The sequence below is a fragment of the Nyctibius grandis genome, chromosome 8 (genome assembly GCF_013368605.1).
Source record: "Nyctibius grandis isolate bNycGra1 chromosome 8, bNycGra1.pri, whole genome shotgun sequence".
NCBI lineage: Eukaryota > Metazoa > Chordata > Aves > Nyctibiiformes > Nyctibiidae > Nyctibius > Nyctibius grandis.
In genome coordinates, this window is record NC_090665.1 from 41,243,406 (window position 1) to 41,266,454 (window position 23,049).

A 23,049-nucleotide genomic window follows, 5' to 3' on the forward strand; every position below is an offset into this window, starting at 1 on the left:
ACTCCTCCATGCACTCGTATCACGCAACCACTCAAGCCCTTTCCCCCCAGCCTCACATCTCAGCAAATGGGAAACAGTACAATATGGATTCCTTTTTTGCTAGTTTCTTGTTCCTTCTTTTCATTTTTTTTTGTTTTTAAGCTCTAGTTACAGAGCCACAGAAACACTCTGGTCCTCTGTCACAGTCACAGAGACGGTTCTGAGAAGCTTTCAGCAGATAAGATCAGTATCTGACAATATACCACTACTATCAATAAACAGTCAGGGCTGTGTTCCTACATACTAGCAGTGTATTAAAGACTGAAGGCACCTACTGGTTCATGGTCAAGATTATGGGGGGCAGGGAAGAAACAGGAATGGATTGGTAAGAAAAAATTATTTTTTTTTTTAAAACAGGAGGGCACCATCAGTCTTGGGATTTCTCTGTTCAGTACCAGGCATTTAAACAGTGGGGAGTTATTTTCCACAAAGCCAGAGGACAACAAAGAGGAGTACAATCCCTTCACATGCCCATCTTCTACTACTCACTCTTTTTTTTTTACGTTTAAAATAGCAGATCAATGCAAAATTAAGAGCACTTAGTGCTTGTCATTTCCAAATGGCTTGGGTTATATCTCAATCTTCAGCACTCGTTTTGGGTGTAATACCGGGTAGCACTGAGGGAGGCATCACTTTATAGGCTGTGTGTAAGCTGCAATTAAGGAAAATCAAGTACATGAGAAACCTCAGTTTTGACTGGCCGACTTACCATAACTTACTGATAATTCAAATCACTCGAGTATTATTCAGTGTTTTCTTCTCCCTGCTTTTTTCATCTTTTGACAAGTTTACAAAGAAAAGAATGGAGCAGAGCTTAGCTGCGTTACATCCAATATGCTGCCTACACAAACGCCAGCGAAGCTAAATGAACCCCCGAACATATGGCACTCTGCTGACAGAGCTCAGAGACTGGTTCTGCATGAGCAACAAGGAACATCTTGAAACGCACAAGACATATGTGTTTTAGGAAGAAGATTGAAGTGTTTCATAATAAAACAGGACAAAGTGAAATACAAGTGCTGTATAAAATTTTAATTAAAAACTGGTTTTACCCCTCAACGTGAATATACAATATGTTTCCCAGATGGATTTCATATTTAAGTATTATCCAAACCAAAAAAGTAAATGAGACAAATAAAGCCTTCAAAAATGGCACAAAGGCTAAAATGTATGTAAACACTAGATGACTGTGGTGAAAACAAGGCAGGCAGGGAAAGCAATGTCTTAGCAAATGTTTACTACTGGAGTACTGAGTGAAACAGTTCATACAACTATAGTCTTAGTAACAACACAATTAGCTAAACTTTCCAAAATTCAAGTCAGTGTAACAATACAAATATAAGCATTAGAATTCACGACTGTTCAGCGACGTAAATAGCGCATTTGTTACTTAAAAGCTTCACAGGTTATTTTGCACACTGATAATTCATGGTATACAATGCATAATTCATGGCATGGCATGCATCAAACCCCCCTCAAAGTCTACCCCTGCTTTCAGCCTCCCAGCCCCACTTGGTGCGAAGCTCTGTTCATTCAACAGCATCAGCTCTACAGGGTTATGCAAATGCCTGACCTCAGAACAAAATTTTTTGTGCTGTATCCTCAGGATGAGTAAATTCTTATGAACCAGGAGGGACATATTGTTTTGCAACAGCAAACTCCTTTCCCTGAAGAGGTGAGAAGGCGGCTCAGATCGCCACTTCTCAGATTGCAGAGTTCTCTGCTAGGTCAGAAGCAATCACCCAGAACTGAATGGAAATACACAAGAAGAAAAAGCACAATCTCCACATTGATCAAGCAAAGAGAAAGATTACAGCTCCTCCATGTCGCCATCCAGACAAATTACCACTGCACTTCAGAGGATTTCTCACTGAAGACAAACAAGGAACAAACTGCATGTCTTTGGCAAGCCAACACTGTTAACAAAAGGAGCTAGAGCCTCATCTTTTAAGGGTTTTGGTTGACGATGCTTTGAATTGCACGGACAAAGCAGTAGAAACCAATGATGTAATCAATGGGGCTTGTGCTTAATGGTTCACTGTGTAATAGAAACAGGAATATTAGGTGTTCTTCATCACTTCCCACAACACTGGTTTATTTACTGAAACTGAAAGGAACTGGGCAAAGACTGGTTCTCTGCTTCTACCAGAGGCCATCACCTAAACCAGACATCATTTCTGTCGGTGAGGTAGCTCATTAAGATCATCCACAGAAGTGCTGTTCTCTCTTAGCTTCAGTTGTTTTCACCGGAACCAAGAAGCTAAGTTTCATTGATTTGAAAGTTTCCCCAAATTCTTTGACTACTAAACAAATCTCTTGAGATACCCTCAGCATCCTGATAATGATCACTCTGTAACCACTGAAGTAATTAATTAACATCATGGTAGGCTTTCCTATGATCCAGCGATTCCACATTACAAGATTTACACAGTTAACTGACCACTGCTAAAAGGCTAAGAATTTTGTTGCATAGTTCAGTGTTTTAGAAAACACTTTCAAGCTTAAAAATTAGGAAGAGCAGAATTATATAACAAGCTATTCCTTGCACACGGACTGAAAAGGCAGAGATTCCTTCCAACTCACGTCCTCTCACAAACCTATGGCACACCACACAAACTCTTCCACTGACAAGTTGCACACACCATTGCACCCCTTGCTGCTGGGGAGAGGATGAGAACAAATGATGTGATGGATGTTAATAGTGCTGATTAGTACACATAGCAGAAAGCACTGAGACATCAGGATGATGAAAAATAATTTGTGTTAAAAAAAACCTGATATCATGACAGCAATCAGTATGAGTATGGTGAACCCAGACCATGCAGGAAACAGAAGCTGAGCAGGACACCAACTGTAAAGATTAGCTCCTAAAAACACATGTAGTAAAGCAGTTCATTATCTTTTTCAGCCATCTCTTAGATTTAATAGGTTTCTATCTTGATAAGATTAAGACTTGCTTAATAATTGTCTGATTAAAACATAATAAACCTGGGAAAATTAAAATAAAGCCTTTTTAGTAACCTGGAGATGAGATGGGACTTTTCAGCTAGGCTTCCACAAAATAATTTCTGTAACATTCACCTCAGGATCCCAAAGCACTTCACAGTCATTTAATTAAGCTTCAACAGAGCACAAACTCCCCATTTTACAGCTGAGGTAACAATGAGAGGGAGTTTGGAACAGACTAGTTAATACTGAGCAGAGCTACATGTTCTTTTATCCAAAAAATAGATTCCTAACACCTATAGGTAGATCTCTTTCTTCCCCACTGTTTTGGCAGCCTCTTAACTAATAGTAAAATTCAAACATGTGAGGCACAATCTGAAGAACAGCCCTCATCATCTTCCAAGCTGCTCAGATTTGGGGTATAAACACCGCTGCCCATCTATCTTACAAAGCTGCTCCTACCTGTTCCCATTACTCTAGCCATCCCTATGTCTCTTGTCCTCAGTGGACCAATTTAGGCTTCCCTTCTTCTAGTTGAAAACTTAGATACGGTGAATCATTAAAGAGTTTGACATTTTTGCCTTTAATCCACAACAGGTCAATGGCTGAGTGATTTCCAAAGCACCTACTACTCAGCAAAGGATTTGCATTTCTACTAAACACAGGCAGGTAGTTTGTCTAAAGCCACCCCAAGATCCCAAATTATACCAAGTTATCTGTAGGAAAGAGGGAAGGGAGCAAGTAGGAAGCAGACTCTGACTTACTAAAATGAAAGTGATTAAAATATTGCACTGATTGCATACTGCAAGCAACACTGGATGCTGAATAATACTCATGGGTTATAATAACTTGGGGAAGGCAAGGGAAAGAGGCTCTATAGAAAAACACTAATTCGCTCTTAATCTAGCCCATTATTTCTAGATTTGAGTAGGCAGCTTTCCTTTAGGAGGTAAAATGACGGGGGTGGAATTACGCCATCCCACTGTCACTAACCGACCACTTTGTGGATGGCAAAAGATAAGGAATGAGCACAGAAAATGCTATTTAAAGCTCCACTCAGGAACCTAGAAATTTGCATTTGATAGAAGGAATTTAAATTGTATTAGAAGGCAAGGTGCACTAAACAATTACAGTTTATTACTATGTTGGTTCACTGCCTGAACCTATACTTATCACATACTGCAGCAGCAAAGGAGCAGCAGTGCTCAGTGCACTTGAGCTGTATGCATATTAATGGGAGGGTTAGCTGAGAAAACAGGGAAGGGCCAAATGCTGCTGAAAACGAAGCGGCTTGCAGATTTTATGGACAGATCAGAATAATTTAGGTCTTAAGTCACATTTCAGAGAAAAGTTTTCCATTAACCAAACTGGATTTCCAGGACAGTGCTTGGAAGAGAACACTCTTTGCTGTATCGCAGCATAGAAGCTGCGGAATGATTCTGGCGGAATGATTCTGGCGTAACGACTCTGACCCAAGAGAGAAACACATATCCTGCAGCAGCCGATTCAGAAAGGCATCATACACACCATCTCCCCTTGCAGCTGCAGCAGGGCCAAAAAACACTCACAGTCTGCTTCATTTGTTGTTATGCTGCATACAAAGGCTACACTGAGAATGTTCATACTGGTCAAAATTCAATATACAACACTTTTTTATTTTTCCCTCCCATCCAGTTTTCACCTTTGATGTAAAATTTTTCATCTTTGAGGTTGCCATAGTACCATATGCTTAATTTCTTTAGCTAGAGGAATTAAACGGATATACCCCAGCCATTCCTCTGCACCCCTCTAAAACATTACCCTGGTTTTGCACAGTGGCCTCCAACCTTCCTCATACCCTCCTTGTGTCTTGAATTCATGGCAACTTGTGCTCTTACTCACCCATACAAAAAAACCCAAAGCCTCAGCATTCAGGCCTTCTTACACACCGAACAAACAGGGACTCAAGCCTGCTGGATTGCCAGGGAGGGAAACATTGAACAGTACTTCTATGTCACAGAACCAGATCAGGCCAAAGGGGAGCAGCCAGACTTCAGAAGACTGTAGCTTTTACTAAGCTATGACACTGGGGAAGGAAAACACAGAGAATATTGAATGAAAACTGTGGGATACCATCTGAAGAACACTAAATCTTATGGCTCAAACACATACAGGAAACCACAGCAACCTTCAGATTTCAGTATATTAATTTTAACCCAAAAGCTTGGAAAGTATCTCTCAGAACACGCCCTGCCTATTTAGGATCCTACTTGGCTGAACAGCAAGGAGAAAGAAACTATTCCTTTATGGACTAATATGGGGTCACAGGAACAGGTTAATGAATGAATATCAGGTACTGGTAGCAAAATACTCCATGGTCACTGTGCCTTCAGCTTGGGTAAGTTTTACTTTTCACTTCTGCAAAGTGTACTGCTACTTCATAGTGACTCAATACTTATCCATAGCATAAGGCTGTGCAGCTAATGCCCTCTGAAAGTACTAATGTGCTAAATGGCATCAGGGACAGGAAGTTATCAGTGTTAATCCACTTCAACTGGTTTAACAGTTACACGGAATAGAAATGTCTATATGCAGGACACTTCCTCTGAGAGCCCCCTTTCCTGAAACAGAAGCACACAGCCTTTCAACATGCTTCCCTACTAGCGTAATTGCTCACCAACTGCTTTCTCAAATCAATTACGTTGTCTCAGCATTAAAGGATGAAAGGCAGAGTAGACCAACTTTTTGTTTATCTAGGCATGCTGGCAGGTTACAGTCATATGTTCTGCCATCTGTACTGCTAGCTTAATCCTTCATCCAATCCTAACAGGTAAAATGGCACTGGTGTAACTGAATCTGTTCACTCAGTCAGGGAAGGAGCCAGAACAGGCATTTGTTTTCTCCCCCATTCTGAAAGGAAGCAGGAGATGGACACTCTTGCCCTTTTAAAACATTCTGCTTTTCAATAGATGGGCAATTTGCCCTGGTCTGCTAATATGGGATCTGTTCAATGCAAGGCTGAAAAGGTTCCATCCCTCGGGAAAGCATCGAACTGCTGATGAACATTTGGTGGCCTTTAGCAAAAATGATGCTATTTCTGCCAACAGGATCCCAGCAGACTGGGAAGGACAGGCTCCAAATTAGGTGGGATTGTGATGCAGGAGCTTCAGAAGGCCTGTATGGGGTGTATGAGGAGCTTGCTGACTAGCTCTAGTCTTTCCCCCTCCACAATCCTTTCTTATTCATATTTTTTAAAATTACAAGTATATTGGCAAATGTCATGACTGCATTCAAGAGAACCTGGAAACTTTCAAATGCACAGGGTGTGTGAAGATGACCTTTCTTCTGATACAAAGGCTGATGGCCTGGGTGGGTTTCTTTTAAAATTTGACAGTATTAGAAAATTTGTAACTAAAGGTGCTTGAAACCACTTTGAAAGCATGTCTATAGGTCAGTATCAGAGTTTCTGCCCTTCTCAAAAATAAACAATCCAAAGGCAATTTTCTAGAAAACAATTCCCTTTGTCCTAGATGGGACGCTTTTAAATCAACACTCACATTCACCTTCCTCTTTAGATCCCCTCTCTGAACACTAGGCCGTATTGCTTCTTCAACCAATTCTGTTTACATTACTAAATAGCTTTAATTACTTAATAAGAATTGGCTGCAGCTGAAACCAGAGTTGATGTCAGACAGGAATGTCCAGCAGACCTATCAGTCTTCAACTGACTGACTTTGAGACTTTCATAGTCTCAAAGGAGCAACACCATCTTGATTAACTGTGGAGGGGCTTAGTTGCTGTTGGGGTTTTTTTTTGGGGTGGGGGGGGTGGTGTGGAGCATTCAGGGGGATGTTAATAGCTTCCTTTTATCAACGCAGCCCAAAACCCCATTTCTCCAAAACCCTGCCCAACCATAATTAGACCTTAAAATTTGTCACATAATATTTGTTACATAAAAATAGGTTTCATTACAAATACAAACACTGTGTACTGTGCCTTTCCACTTGTATTGCTATCAGGAGTGCATTTTTTGGTCTGAAACAGTGCCAGAAGCTTTTTGGTACATGTTTCTATATATTTTCTCCAGACTCTCTTCAAAGATTGCTCTCTGAGGCTTCTCTTTGTATACAGGTGCACGACTAGACCGATATTCACCATTATCCAAGTGAACAGTAGTGTTCTGCTGCACTGGTGAACTGTCAACAGAAAGAAGATAAGAAATAATGATCAAATCAAGAGAAGGAAGAGGAATCAGAAGCACAAAACCAGCAGAAATCCAAATGTAGAGCTGCTAGACACAGATTACTTTCCAAAAATTGAAACAAACACTGCACTGCAGCTACCTCTAAGAAACAGGAGCCCCATGTTATTCAATCACACAAATTCCCCCCCACTTATCTGAGTGCACTTGATAATACCTCCCAAATAGAAAGAGAATTAATTTTCAAAGAGCATGCAGTAATTTTGCTGTACTTTGACAGCCAGCGTGACTAGGCACTAAGCCTATGCAAGAGCAACACAGTAGGATTTTTGTGTCCTTTGAAGGTCAAAATGTAACCACAAGCAGCTATTTCAATATGAAGACAATCTATCAGAGGTATATTAAATTACTGTGGTTGCAGCTGTAAAGTGCTCTATCGGAAGCATCTTGGATTAAGTATTCTATCAAATACATTATGATATAGTGGCAATCGAGTGTTCCTTCCCCACCCCATCTTCTGTGTCACTGTTTTAATACTAAACACAAATATAGTCTCATATTTCAGTTGCTTTGAGAAATTATTTCCTAGATCTATGAAGTGAAATTTATCCTCTGAAAATCATAATGAAACACTGACAAATCTGAAGTATGTCTACCTAAACTTCATGACTATTTGCCTTCTCTTGAAACTTTCAAAACAAAGGCTTGTGTCATGTAATGAAATGAGACATTTTCCTGTAACAAAGCATGAAACAAGTAGCTCAAAAATCATAAGCAAAAAATGACTACTGAGGTGACATTTTTCACATCTGCTCAGAGATTTTGGCACTTAAGACACTTAAAAATAAGGACTGAGTTATCTTCAGCCTTTCATGAATGTTCTCACTCTGGGAAATGAAACTAGAAATGGGAAGCTTACAGTGACCATTCTTTACCTAGGAAATTGATTAAAAAAGCATTACATTTTCTTATATACATATCATTTATTAATCTACTATGGTCAAACCAGTACTTAAAACTTTGTCCTCAAGTTAACATCAGTAAACACCTGTGACAAAACTGAAAGAAACCTTATGTCAAAGGACTCACAAATATACTTCTAGCTAGCTGCATCAAAACACAAGGTTTTCACTTTAAGAAAGGAAAATGGTGAGGGAAGAACAGGAAGATGTAGGATCCATTTTCTAAATTCACATTTCTAAGCTTCCACTGTCCCAGGGAAAACAAAAGAAGGAATAGCTTTTGCTTTTAGATTTCTTACATTCAAATATTATGGTGATGCCAATCTACACCACATAAAACAACAAGAAGATGATCTTTATGTGGCTCCAATATTAAAAAGGGAGGAAGGCCACCTTCACACTTTTTCCAAAAAGTTCTAACATTTAAAGTCAGTCAACAGCATGAAGAAAATTTAAACCTCTTTATCATCCTGGAGAGAGTTAACTGTGCTTCACAGTTTGGACACAAAGAAACCAACCTATCAAACAGCAAAATCATCAGAAAACTTATACGGGCCCCTGTTAAATGTAGACACGTCAATACCCTGGGGACCCATCAACAACTGAAGTTTAACCTCCTCCTTTCTGCAGTTTGTGTTACCTCACTCCTGATGGAGAATTCTCAGGCCAACAAATAAGCATGGCACTAGAAGCAGCACTTGCAAATATACAACAAACAGCTCTGACACTCTTTCCCTTGGAATCCATTTCCTGCAGTCAGCCTTGTGCTTGCCTTTTCTTCTACTAAAAGCTTAATCTACACAGAGACACGCAAAATCCAACCACTTTAACTGCAGTAAAGGAAAGACTCAAAAAACAATAGTAACTTTCACAAGTTCCTTATTCTGGTACAGGCAAAGACTTAAAAAAAAGACATAAGCTTCATTTTCCCTTCTTGTTTTGCAGGGATGGGGGAGTGTGTGTGTGTATGTATTTCCTTTAGCCAGTCCTTGCACATGAGATACCTAGCTGTGGTGTGGACAAAGATTCAGCCAAGCTAGGGAAGAGCTCCTCTCCTGTCTCAACTGGAAACCAGCTGACAACCTGAGCTAAGCAATCTGGGAATTACACTCACAAATCATATTAACAGCAGGATTTCTGCACGCAACTCCCTGCTCTGAAATACCTGTCATAGGCTTTTGTTCCCTCATACATCTCCTTTAAGAGTCCCAGAAGTTCTTTTCTGAGTGAATCATATACTAAATATTTCACAAAACACAGACCTTTTCCTTACTCCCAGTGGTTTTCAATCATCTACTTTACTGCCAACATTTGGTCGACAGTACCATGTCCTTCTATGAACTCTGCCTCTGTCCTTGTACCCTGTTTATGAGCACTGTGGCAAACACTCAGCAATCAGACTGTCCTCGAGTCCTTTCATGTCTTGCCCTTCAGTGAACGGGACTAGTGCTACCAGCCTCTAAACCCAAGGAGCAGTCCTTTCCCAACTTGAGAGCCACATTTCATATCCCATCACTTCTTGACTCTGTAGTATTAGGTTTTGTTTCTTCTTTTTTCATGGTCTGCAGTTACAGCATCAAAGTCCCAAAGCTGCCTCAAAACAAAAACTTGCAGTTTTTCTCTCACAAACACATCCTACACAATTTAATTGCAGCAGCTGTCAGGACAAAGGATAAAGGAGCACAAAGGCTACACACAGAATACAGGAGTGAGCACAAGTATAGATATACTAACAACTTTAGAAGCAACTTTACATGTATGTGAAAATTTAAGACTAACTAGATCCCTTGCACAGAGGTGACCACAAATTACAGGAATTTTAAAATAAATGAACTTTTTAGAGCTTACTAATTGCAAGTAGAAGTTCACTATGATACCCATATTGAATTATCCTCCTTTCAGTGGTATACAGTGGTAATTCAGGAAGCATTTGTTACAAAATTTTGCATCACATTTAATTATCAAAATAAAACCTTTTTTTTTCCTAATGTCAAGACTTCTCAAATTTAGCACCACAGTTCTAGGACCTCTCCCCTTAATATAAAGAAAAACAGAAAAGCCATACAACCTAAAAAATGTTTTACATTACTCAGTATCTTTTTTCCAACAAGTACCCAAAATGTTCTACAAAATACTGTGTGCGTACAGAGAGAACATCAATATTGTTAACTTCTGCTACAGAAGTTGTCAAAAATCAATTCAATTGGTGTCTTTTAAGTAAAATATTCAAATGACACCCTAGTCATATATGTGAGGAGTACACAGAATAATTAACCTACAGAAACCAGGTTTTCAAGATGTCTTCTGAAATATGGCATGCTGAATCACTAAACCACAGTATATATATTTGCTGTGTTTTTTAAGATGCTTCTCTTTTCTAAATATGTGTTTTGGAAAAAAACCCAAACAACAAAACATCCCAAAACCATATTACTAAACAAACTTCAATTTATTTTTGCACTCCCATAGTTTCAAGAAAAAATAACCAATTGGTTATTTTTAAAGTGACATTTGCTCTCTGGTTGATAAAATCCAAAAACTACTGCCCAAAAACATACTGATCATTTTTATGACTAATTCCAGTTTCAAAATCTCTGTTGCACAAAGACTACACTGACACAGTGCCAAACAGCATGAAAGGCATAATGGTAGTTAACTGTATTTTGCTTTTAGGTGAAAAAGCTTGGTAGGACTAACTCCTACAGAAGCCTTTTCCCAGTGCAATATATTATATAACTCAAAATAGGAAGAGAAATTTTTAGCTAAATTTAAATGGCAATATCATAAGTATGACTGTTCTGTCTTGGTCAGAGAAAAACTCCATACTTTCTCTGCAGCTCACTCAGGGATAAGGGTGCTTTATGCGAAGATTCTCTTGTCTTAGTCAAGTCTCCTCTTGATGCGTTACTCTCATCCTAAAAAAACAGAAGTCAAATTCTCATTACGTTGGTTTCTGATTACAATGATCTCATTACAAAAATACTTTCTTTCCATTTAGTAGATGACTATTGAAGTGCTTAAATTTCTTGGGGGAGAAAGGGACAAAGTGCAATGAGCCAAATGCCATTTATGAACACTTTTAATTAAGTTCAGTACAACTCAGCTAATAATTTTCAGGTAATAAACTGGAAAGAATTTCTAGACAGTGTAAATCTAAAGAACTATGCAGACAGCACAAGCTTCAGTAATCCCCAACAAACATGTTGGTTAAACGCTATGAAACCTACTGCTCACTGCCTTACTTCTGTTTCTTGCAGAAGAGGGGAAAAAGAACCTGAAGCTCATTCTTTATTAGCCTTTATAATGAGCTATCATTATCCATTTAACACATTTTACTAGACAGAAGCATTCTACACATCTGAATACTTCGATTTCGTATTCAGGGCTGATAACATGCTTACCCATCTTTAAAAAGTATCTATGATACACTTAATGACCCTTCAGTGGTATTCTTAGGAGTCGCTAGAAAGCAGTCTTACCTTCCAAATGCTATCTAGACATTAATTAACCCATATTTGCCCTCTTAGGTAAGTAAGAAACAAAACACCTCATGTGAAGGAAGCCAGTTGCTCATCTGAGACAGCACGGTAGAAATTCCACCACACACAACCACGTTCACTCTACTCTGAACAGCAAAGACTATTTAAGAGGTGATATTAAGTGATGTTTTTAGCAGAAGCCAATTGCTGTAAGGATTAGTAAATAAAATCATCTTTCATGCTAAAGAATAAATAACTGGAAAAAAAGACTGTGCAGTAAAACAATCACGCTTGCTGGTAATACAAACTGGGAGAAATGACAATAAATATAGTGGTAGATGGCAATAAGATGCAGAGCAAGCTGAACGGCAGGCGTATGGATGAGGAAAACCTAACACAATTTATTGTGGTGAAATATAAGGTAATAAGTGTGTTTGCAAACAGGAAAACTCTCTTCCCTCAGCAGTCACAAACTACAAAGCACTCAAGAGGAAGTGGGGTACAGTGGTAAATAAAACTGCAGCATTTGCCAGAGGCAAATTATGTTCTGGAAAGCAAAAAAAGATGGAAACATTACGATAATGTCAGAATGTCACAGCAGAAAGCTACAGCGGACACCCTAAGGAACCTGCAGCAGAGCTCCAGTCACACTAGTTTTACAGAGCACTATGGAAATGAAATTTTGGAAAACACAGCTGGATGCTTCTGGGAATGGTTATTTAGGATTAGGCTCTTTGGAATGAAACAGAATAAGAGATACTTTTTAACCTTTCAAAGTTTGGAAGAGGATCCAGACTGGAGCCAAAAGCCTCTCACCACATTGCCAGCGCACTTGCTTTACTATTCCCTCACTTTCAAGATGACCCGTTTACCTTATCCATCCACTGCATAACAATGCAGCCTCGATTTTAGGCCATCTGGGGAAGCACAACCAGTCCTGGTGTATTTTACAGCACTCACTGCAAGTAGACCTGATTTTTTTTCTCCAGCAGGTCAGCTGCTGTTAGCACGGCTTTCACAAGTTAGCTGTACACGATTATCAAACACGGTGAGACTTCTCTGTAACATCCTCCCATTCCTTTTGCTCAGCGGAAGAAAATGGAATGAGAAAAATGGTCCATTTCCAGCATTGTTCTGACCAGACTCAAAAAAATCTTAGCCAATACCCTGATATCTGGACTTTTTAGGGCAGAAACACGAGGTTCTCCAGCAGGAGAGGAAACAGAAAAGCATCATCTCTGATTATTAATCCCTGTGAGTATTCAGCAAGTGTTTGATACTGGAAATGACAAGGTGTGCCAACAGCAAGCACCATGTTTCAAGAATGTAACACCATGCTTGCAAATTTATGTGCATTTGTGCATATTGCAGTAACAAGTGAATACCAGCATATGTGTAAGTCATTCTAGAGTAGAATGTTTTAAATTATATAAGTAAAATAAGTAATAGGAGAAAAATGATCGAATTCTCCTTTATCCATTATTATATTTAATAGTCTTTATGACTGCATGGACAGACCGTGTAACCAGCCATCCAGCTCTTCTAATAAACTAGTAAATCTTTCTTTGTAAAGTCATGGCCTACTGCTCAAGGAAAGTAGTCAAGGACCACTGGAGATAGTTCAGGCCGTGCAAACTTTCATTACATGTAGGTGCTGGACCGTCATGAAATTCAATTTGTTATCTTAAGTTCATTGAAACATCAGAGAAGCATTTGACATGATTTGTACCTATTTTGGAGTGGCTGAAACACTGAAAAATGTGATGGGCATCTTCTATTTGAGAGGCAGCAGCTCACAAGATCTTCACATTCGTATACAAACTCAGGGAGGTACAGCATGAACGAGATCAAACGGTCTTAGCATGCATGAGAAAAGGCTTTTCAGAGTTTAAAATGAAAAGCACAACAACTAAGCTAAAAATGAAGATTGAACAGAAATGAGAAAATAATCAGATTAAGAGAGCATGCAAGCAACACAAGGAGCTGCCCAAGGATGGCTAAATTTGGGGAAATAAAGAAAGAAAAAAATCAAGACTTCAGGGCTAAGACAGATGTTCTTCAGTACATCTTGCAGCAGTGGATTGAGACAACAATCTTCAGTCCTGCCCCAGCCCTCTGCCATTGGTTTCCTCTAGTCGGTGGAGTGACTGCATCCCCGCCAGCACAGCTCGTATGCCAGAGTATAGCATTACACCTTTCGTTTCTGTGCTGAAGTGTGAGGTGGGGAGGCCAGGGCTCTCATATTCTTTATCATGCTTCCCACTGATACAGTAAACTATGGCAGGTGGAGTGTTGGGGACAGTAGTAACTTACAACTGCAGCAACATTCAAAAGCAGATTTCTGTCAACACTCAAGAGAAACTTAAACAAGAAGGTTGTTTTCCTCCACTTTGAGAGACTCATGTTTCTTCTAACCAATCAATAACATATGTGTTAGACTGTAAGACAAAAAATAATAATTTCATCAGAGCTCCATATCTTAATCCTACCTACCTCTCATCCTTACTTCCTTTTCCCTTACCTTTCTTTTACCTCACCTCACACTTAAGACCCTAAATTCTTCGCAGATGAACAACCTTCTTATTCAGTTTGTAAAATACTTTGGCCAGGGAGATCGTGTGCCACAACTGGGTTTCTCCGAATGCAATAGCAAAGACTTTTATCTGTCTAAAACCACACTTCAAAATTCCATCAGACTCAAGGACAAAATACTCTGATGCCAGGCATAATCTCATTAGATAAAGAGCTCTGTTCATTGAAAGCCAGGTAATTAAGAGGAAAAAGCACACATCTGACGAATAATATTAGCTCTACAAACAGCTGGACACAAGCAGCTGCTCATGTGCAGCTGCACAACTTGTTAAGCCTTGATGTTCTACAGATCTGTAACATATTTTTTGCTAAAATTAGAAGTGGAGAACCAGATATTAAAAAAACCATAATTGTCCTCAATACCCCATGAGAGGGTTACCTACACCAGCTGTCCATAAAGGCTACACATAAGGAGGGTACTGAAATCAGTGTGAAACAGTTCAGCTTCTATACTGAATCCATATTTCTACAATCAAGGCTGCTTCAAAGGACAACATTATAATAAATCCAAGACTGTAGGCACAGTTCTCTTCCTCAGTCATCTTGGCGAAAATAAAGGATTTACTTTGCAGTCAAACTTACAACTATTAGGTGCTGTCTAGCACTGTGTGTCCTTAAAATATTTTTCACTCTTTTATGGATCTCATCTCCATTTGCTGGTGAAGGCCAACCAGAGCTGAATCTGCAAGAGGAAGAGGAAAAACAAAGAGAAGAAATATTTTCTTCTTGAAAAGCTCAAACATGCTTTTGACTCAGATTTGTTTTTTCTTAAAATTGGGAAGCAGGCATTACTTCCTTCTATTTGGAACACATATAATGTTTAGATTTGATTCTTTTTCTCCTCTGGGGTACTAATAAAGAAACATTTCAAAGCAGTGCATAAACAGCATGCATCCACGATACCAACAGAAGATGCGAAACATTGAAAATGTTGATGATTTTGTAACTTGAGTAATATTTCCATAATGTTTGTATTGTCCCTACAGAACAGAAAAGCTATACAGTTATTCTATTCCCAGTGATCAGGTTTCATTCTTCTCTTTTTAAAGGAAGTATTACACACATGAAATTCTTTTCGCTAGAATAAATTAACAGGAAGATAACCCCAATACATGGAAATTGGAAAGCCCATGGAGATAAAACCCTGCAAATTCACAACCTTTATTTTACTAGATGGAACTGCATTTTAAGTTGCTTTTTTTTACATTAAAAATCAGGTAGCTTGCTTGATATGGGTGACTTAAAAACAACAGCTACTTTTGGATTTTACCCTTTTATGTTTAGCAGCACATTTTTTTCCACTTTACTAAAAGAAACCAACCCTCATCCTTCTCAGCAAGTTCAGAAGCTGGCAGAAATTTCATATCAATAGTTATTCTCAGACTGTTAAGGGCGGCAACTAAGATTTTAAGAATAGGATCATTTACACACCAACCTCCACATGCTAGCACACTCAAAAATGTATTATTATAAAAAAGTAAAAAAAAGAGAGATCAACATAAGGAAAGAATTATTGGGGAAAACTTATGAAATGTTTACTTACACAATCTCATCACAGTGGATAGAAACAGGGCACCAAATCAAGATCGTGCATCTTCATTTCAATGTTTCCTAACCTCTGAGAACCTGACTTTGCACCAAGAAAATAAAAACTCATGATGTGGTATCATGCTAATATGAATACGGGTCACCAGGCAAGCTGCGAGCTGGCAAGCCATATCGCTGCAATTTGAGCTAATGGAACAACAGCCACCAGCAGTCCTGGGCTGCCATACTCTGGGTGGGTTACGAGCACAAGAACCAGCACCATGTTTTGATAGCTGGCTTCACAAATTTGATGCAGTGGAGAAACATCACGACTCTGAACCCTGCGATTCAGCACTGGGCTCTGTACGGGTTTGTGGGAATGGGATTGCAAGCCCTTCTGCCCTCTTCTCTCCCATTTATCGCATTCCCTGTGTCATCCAGTCTATCACTCTGAAATCCCCAATCTGATCATGCTTGGCTTAGTTTACCTTCATCAAACTTCCAGAGATTTCAATACAGCTAACAAACTGTACAGCTCCTTCCAAAAAGAACAAACCAAGTACACATAGAAAGCTTCAGTCCAAAACAACTAACTTGGCAACGTTAAAATTAATGGAAGCAGGACCCTGAAAATGGCAAGTGTCAAGCTGCCTTGAAGGTTACAGGCAGGGCTGGGAGCACTTTGAAATCTTTTGGATTACTCCTATTACCAGAGAGACACAGAAATATAAGTAGAAAGTGACCAGTTCTCTGCTTTTGAGTAACTTTCTTCTATTCTCTTGTATCTAATCAACTTATGTGGATTCACTTCCTATTGCTTACCTTTCTGAAATCCCTCTCTCTGTTCTAAAGAGCTCCAATATTTTCAGCCTATTTATGAGTTTCCTTAAATCAAACCATCTATTTCTGAATGCTTCTATTTTCCTTCAAGAAAGGGTGCCAAGAAATGACACAGCATTGGAAAGATGAATCATACAATCTATAGGGGGATGTAATTTCCATATTTCTAATGACATTTAACATTGTTTATCTTTGGATCAAAGATAAAGGCAAGAATTTTCACAAAGCTGGCTATAACATTTGTATCAGCATCTTGAACATTTACAATTAATTTCAAACCCAACAGCATGTATGGCAAATCCATACTGTTCAATTCTTTTGCATACTAGAATCTAACAATCTGTTGCACTAAAAGATCTCACATAGCTTTTCCTAAAAGAAAACAAAATGGTTTGTGAATTTTGTTAGGGGAGGAAAGTGTTGCCTTTAAAGAAACAGAAGTCTAAGCTCCTTAAACAGGCAGGAACATTCATTTCCCTAACACAGACAAACCCGGTTTGATGTACTGCATTACAATGCACGCGCTCTATCACTAGCAGTGAAAAAATCCCTCTTTTTAAAGAGGAGAGGTAAAGAAAGTGTCTGGAGTGGTACTATCATCTTATGACTTCCCATTAGCACTTACAAACATTTACTAATATTAAACAACCTCCGAAACGCATGTTTAAAAATGTGCATCCTAGATGCAATAAGAGTGAGTCATTTCCCATTTGACAAATAAATATAGACCCATGAAGTCATGGCATTTTCTCTTATTTATACAGGAGCTGCTGTTCTTCCAACATTCAGGTTGCTAGCACTGAGAAGAGAGGTTGGAATAGAGTGCCTTTGGGAAATAAATTTTATGAAATTCGTATGTAAGATTTCAGATCATTGTTATTAATCTTAAATTTACAAATATCCTTGGAGATAAATGTATTTGCTTTTGGAAAAAAGAAAACCCAACTTGCTACTGTATTCATTTAGAAAATACATGGCTATGTCTGCAAGAAGAAGAAGAAGATTTAAGTACTTAATTCAAGAACTATTAGATTTCTTTCTTCAGGTGATTTTACTGATCAATCCACTAGTGTGCGCTGTGGTATAAGAAATGTTAGCCACCCACACACACCAAAATTAATTTACCAAAAAAAATAAGAAAAAAAAGGAAAAAAAAATCAGAAACTTAAGTGTGATTAAAAATAGTATCAGCTTCTTTTTAATTATTTTTTCTAGTATTGCTATTGTATAATTTTAGTAATAACTATAGAGTCTAATCCATATTTAAAGTCATACTGTTAATATTTACACCAATCAAAACTCAAACTAAAATAAAATCAAGCCTGAAATGTAACAAACATAACCTGAAGTGAAACCTTTTTATGATATTCTAACTCTCCTATTGGCAATATTTTATAAAATTGGCTTTAGAGCACAGCTTCTTAAAGTATAAATACACGGATTCCATTTGCCTGAAATCATCAATGAGTTTTTAAAATGACTAGCTACTTATTTATGTGATTAAGGTGTCACTATCACACTGCAATGTTGAAAGGGAAGTCATTTCATTTCAATGACTGTTTGTCCTGTCTGATAAACGAAATAAACTTCTACAGCTGTATTCTTTGTCATACTTTCAATTTTGCCTGGGACTTGCAAACATTCTTCAGTTACATCAGTTTAAATTGTTTATTGATTCCAATAGATTCTATAAACACTTTGGAAATATAGCTCAGTGACCTAGAAAAAGCCAGATCAATCAGAGAACTCCTCAAGATTAATTTCAAAGATGTTGTGTCGAGTACAATCGAGGAAACAGAACCATTTTCCCTTGTAATGTGACTAAAGGCATTTATTTTCTTTTATGAGATAAGGATTTTTTTAAGGTCATACAGACAACATCTACCTTGATGAAAAAAAAAAACACACAACAGCCAAGCAGTCTAGATCTTGTGTTAAAGTTATTTTCATGTATAATTTTATCCATTAGGATGAAATGCTCCATTAGAAACATAAAGAGGATACATCCACCCATGTACTCTAGTCAAACAGCAGCTTGCGAACTTGAGAGCTGTAATACATCGGAATTTTCAAATGTCAGACAATCCAATCATCCACTTGCACACAGCAAAAATGTTAATATCACATTTCAGCAGGAGATACTAATACATTTCGTATCAGTAGAATTAATGCAAAAGCCTACTGCAGAATATTTGCAACGCCTATTGTGACCCCTTTCCCCACCATCACACCTCCCAGCTTTGTGAACAACTCGGTGCATGTGGCCTCCATGAAGAATTCATCAGCTTCAAAGACAGAGACTTCATGCTGAGCAAAATCACATACAAGGACAAACTATCAGAGGACAGAAATCAATGAAGTAGTGTAGTACCCACATTCACAACTGGAGAGAACGTTACTGTAATTGGGGAGAAGAGGGAGAAGGAACTCTTAAAGCTAAGTATAATCTGAAAAACCACAATCTGTGACAACTTATACATGGAACAAGAGAGACTCTCAAGAAAACCAAATACATTTAATTCTGAAATAGAAAAAAAACCTCACAGATTTTATATCCAAGTAGGCATTTATGCAGCATTCACAGTAAGCAGAGAAGTTGCTTTATTCTCATTTAAGAGGACATGAAGTGGTAATTCAGTATGATGAACTTGGTTCCCAGTATGTCTGTATGAAGGCACAATAGAAAGGCTGGGCTACGCTCTACAGTTTTACTGACCCACTTAGTAAAGGACGAAATTTTGTTTTGCTTTTTCTTAAAATGACTGATGGCTATGAACCTTAGTGTAGACGCAGCTATACCAGTGCAAAAGTGTTTTAGAGACTATATTGGTACATACCAGTTCCTGAATTGTAATGAAAACATACTAACATACAAATACTGCAAGAATGTAAGGAATTTAAATGGAGGAAGTATGCTGCTTTCACCATGCCAGGATACTACTATGAAGCAGAAACAACTACACACAGACAAGGCCTTAAATCAAAGCACAGCAGCCTATATATTTCGAAGCAGAAGCTGACAGCTTAGCTGTGTACCCATTTGCTCTCTCTCTTCAGTAAGAAATTTTTAAAAAGTAAAAATTTCTCATCCTTTCTAAATAGTTTCTCATACTTTCAAAAACCCTGTCAGGGCTTGAAGCACTAGAGATACATTCAGTGCCGAGTTTTTTTAGTAAGAGCTTTCTTTTCCCTCCTAAGCTTCATATCTAGCCCTTAAAACTGGGGCAAGATACATCATCCTCATGTAAAAAGTGAATCCCAAGTGACAGACAGCTTCCAAGATTTCAAGGAAGGCCCACTACTCTAGCTGAGCAGTTGCCCCAAAAAGGTTCAAGTCATTCTGGTACTAAACCGTTAGTATGTCATAAATGGGCTGCACCTCCTTATCCTCTTTGGAAGCTTTTCCATTACCTTCTATCTCCTCTGAATTTATTCATTTATATACAAAACAGCTTTGACAGCAATCAATTTCAAATTTACCTATCGCTGCAGCAAAATCAACGAATGAGGATGACAAATAGTACAGATGTTGGTCAAAAATATGAAACAAGCCTTAGGTACTGCTCAGTTTTGGAGAACATAGCACGAAATAACTCATCTTCAAGTGTGGATTTCCAGAGGTTCACTTAAAGAACGCAAAATAAGGAAACTTCCCCAAGAGGTGAGACTGATAAACCCAAAAGATTCAAGAACAACCTTGCTACCAAACTAAATTTAAAAAAAAAATCAGAAATAGTGATGTTTAAATAGCTAGAAATAGGCAGGAAACCTAGTTGCAGCCTCCCCTACAGCAAGCTTTTTTTTCTAAAAAGACTGCTAAATTTTTCAGTGTTCCTCTTTGTAGTAGAAAGTTCTCAGAACTTAAACACACTCTCACAGAGGTAAACCCTGTCTTAGGATGCAGGTCACTGTCTAAAATATTAGGTGAACTACCTGTGGTCTGGATTTTGCTGTGCAACAGAACTATTACCCAAGATCCTGGGGTGACATTTTAAGATCACTGAAGCCAAAGCTTCTGATAACTGGCATTTTCAAGGACTTCATGTAGGATCTAGTCTTTCATTAGTATCTAACTTAGTATCTATCATTATATCTATCATTAGTAACAGCTAACTTCATGCTGGTATTTTCCGAGTACTTGGAAAAAGACAACATAAAAAGATGGTAGTGGAGTGGGAGTCGGCCTCTTCTCCCAGGCAACTAGTGATAGGACAAGAGGACACAGCCTCAAGCTTCGCCAGGGGAGGTTCAGGTTGGACATTAGGAAACATTTCTTCTCAGAAAGGGTCATTAGACATTGGAACGGGCTGCCCAGGGAGGTGGTGGAGTCACCATCTCTGGATGTGTTTAAGAAAAGACTGGACATGGCACTTAGTGCCATGGTCTAGTTGACGTGGTGGTGTCAGGGCAATGGTTGGACTCGATGATCCCAGAGGTCTCTTCCAACCTGATTGATTCTGTGAGTGTGAACTAGCCACCAAAGTACATCTCCAAGGAGGGCCTCAGTAAACACTTCAGCATTTAGGACAGGACATCAGTTTGATCCTCAGCTTCTCCCAATTATTTTATGTGTTTGGTTATGCAGGCCCAGCTTTGTATATAGTTTTTCTGCTTCCAGAAAGCCATCTAGCAACTTACTAACCTGAATGTACAGTAGAAGCATTGCACATCAAGTACACGTTCTGCTCAGCAGGAGGTAGGGAATACTCTCCTTGAAGGACTGGAGGACTCAAGCATGAAAAAAATCTGTTGCTTTTTGACATTTCTTCCATCCCACCCTCATCAGACGCTGAAGCTGCGAGGCATGCCCAAAATATTAACCCAGGGATTGAAATCCACTGAACTAAGGGATATTAGAAACTGTCTCCACCCCAACCCCAATGGGGTCAGTGGAGACTACTAAGAAAACTAATTTAAATATAGCAATTAATATACACAAAATTGCTGCAGAGGCCCACGCTTCAACTCAAACAAAACAAAATCTTAGGATGTCAATAAAGCAGAAAGATTGGAAAATAATACACTGACTAGATTAAAGCTAGCCCAAGCATGTTACGCACGGTAGTCACACATCTGACTACAGAATAGCCACAAGTATGTGCTTACAAACACTAGGTTGAACAACAGTCAAAAAGAAAAAAAGTTTCCAAGGACCTCCCATAAAGCCTACTTGACATGTATCTATATTTACATTCCTGACATTCCAATCGCCTCCGAAACAGTGATTATTTATTTATTAAAGTATTCTCTGTTTTCATTGGCAGCCTGAAACCTAAGGCTTCATTGTTTCAGAGAAAGTTAGCAACAGAGATGTCAATGATCCTTTTTGCTGCCATATTATTAGGATTGTATTCATTAAGCAGAGAGGTGATGGAAAACACAGCACCTGAGGAAAAGTAAAATGACAATATAGTTGTTGGGGAGAGATTTTTCAGTCTCTTCAGCCTGCACACCTCCAAACACGCAAACTATAGTCATGCAAGTACTGTTATCATCTGGTCACGTTAATGATTCCAGAACTTCACAAACAAAATCAAGTCATTACCTTTCCCTTAGAGAAGAGCGATTTAGCACAGAACTTAGAGAATGCTTCTGAAATGCTGGAGGTGCTGAATGCTCTAATAAACCAGGAGAATGGGACTGTCTCTTGAGTGGATCTGAGATCCCATCCTCATTGCAAACATCAGAACTGTCAAAGTATTTTCCATGAGTAGATTTTGCCTGAAAAAAAAAAACACAGAACTTTGCTAAAATTTATTATGAACATCAAAATGTACAGTTTTCATGCTTTTATTTTTCACACCAAAAGGTTAAAGGTTGCACGTACATGCAGGAATATCTGTCTGATGGGGAAAGAACAAGGACCCTTATTTCACAGAAAGAGCCCTGGTCTAAATTAAATCAACAACTGTCAAAGGACTCTGTTGGTATCTAACACACCATCTTATGGTAAAGTCTAGCCTAACAGCCCTTTTATCACCTTTTCTGACTGTACAATTTAAAGGCTTACCTCTCCCAGGAATCTCACAGATTCAGAATGATGCCTGGGAATCTAAACAACACAAACCTCAAACTTCTCCTTAGCCTAGGACCCCTTGTTCTTAAGACTTTTTTTTCCCTTGAGGAACAGCAAATCATGAGGAAACTCAGGCCCATCTACTCATCTTCTACTCACTCTTCATTATACCAGTTATTCCTTTCATAGTTCCTCCTAACCTGAAACACACCACTAAAATGTCTCCATGGGTTACCCAATTTTAGCTGAAATCGGGACTTTTGTACGAGCTGTTCCCAAAGCTGAGGAAAAAAAAAACCCTACAACAAAACTAGACCAACAATAATCAGGTTATTCATTAGCTCTTTTCAGGCCGCAGAGTTTTTTTTCCTCAGCTTTGGGAAACAGCTCCTCTTAAACAAAGCTATATTATATTTCTAGCAAGAAAAAGATACATTCTCTTCAGCCCTGATTTTGTGAGAATTGGAA

The 23,049-nt window shown here is 38.6% G+C and overlaps 1 protein-coding gene across 2 annotated transcripts in view; it reads right to left on the minus strand.

The window, feature by feature from the left end:
* Positions 1 to 1,079: 1,079 nt before the first annotated feature.
* The window catches only part of SPATA6 (spermatogenesis associated 6), a 45,050-nt gene continuing 23,080 nt past the window's right edge, over positions 1,080 to 23,049 (minus strand). For both annotated transcript variants that reach the window (XM_068406820.1, XM_068406819.1), the window contains exons 10-13: positions 22,111 to 22,286; positions 14,781 to 14,880; positions 10,954 to 11,042; positions 1,080 to 7,160 (exon numbers count right to left, since the gene is read on the minus strand). In XM_068406820.1, coding sequence (XP_068262921.1) covers positions 6,980 to 7,160; positions 10,954 to 11,042; positions 14,781 to 14,880; positions 22,111 to 22,286 — 546 coding nt within the window. In that variant the 3' untranslated portion in view covers positions 1,080 to 6,979. The remainder of the gene's footprint in view (positions 7,161 to 10,953; positions 11,043 to 14,780; positions 14,881 to 22,110; positions 22,287 to 23,049) is intronic.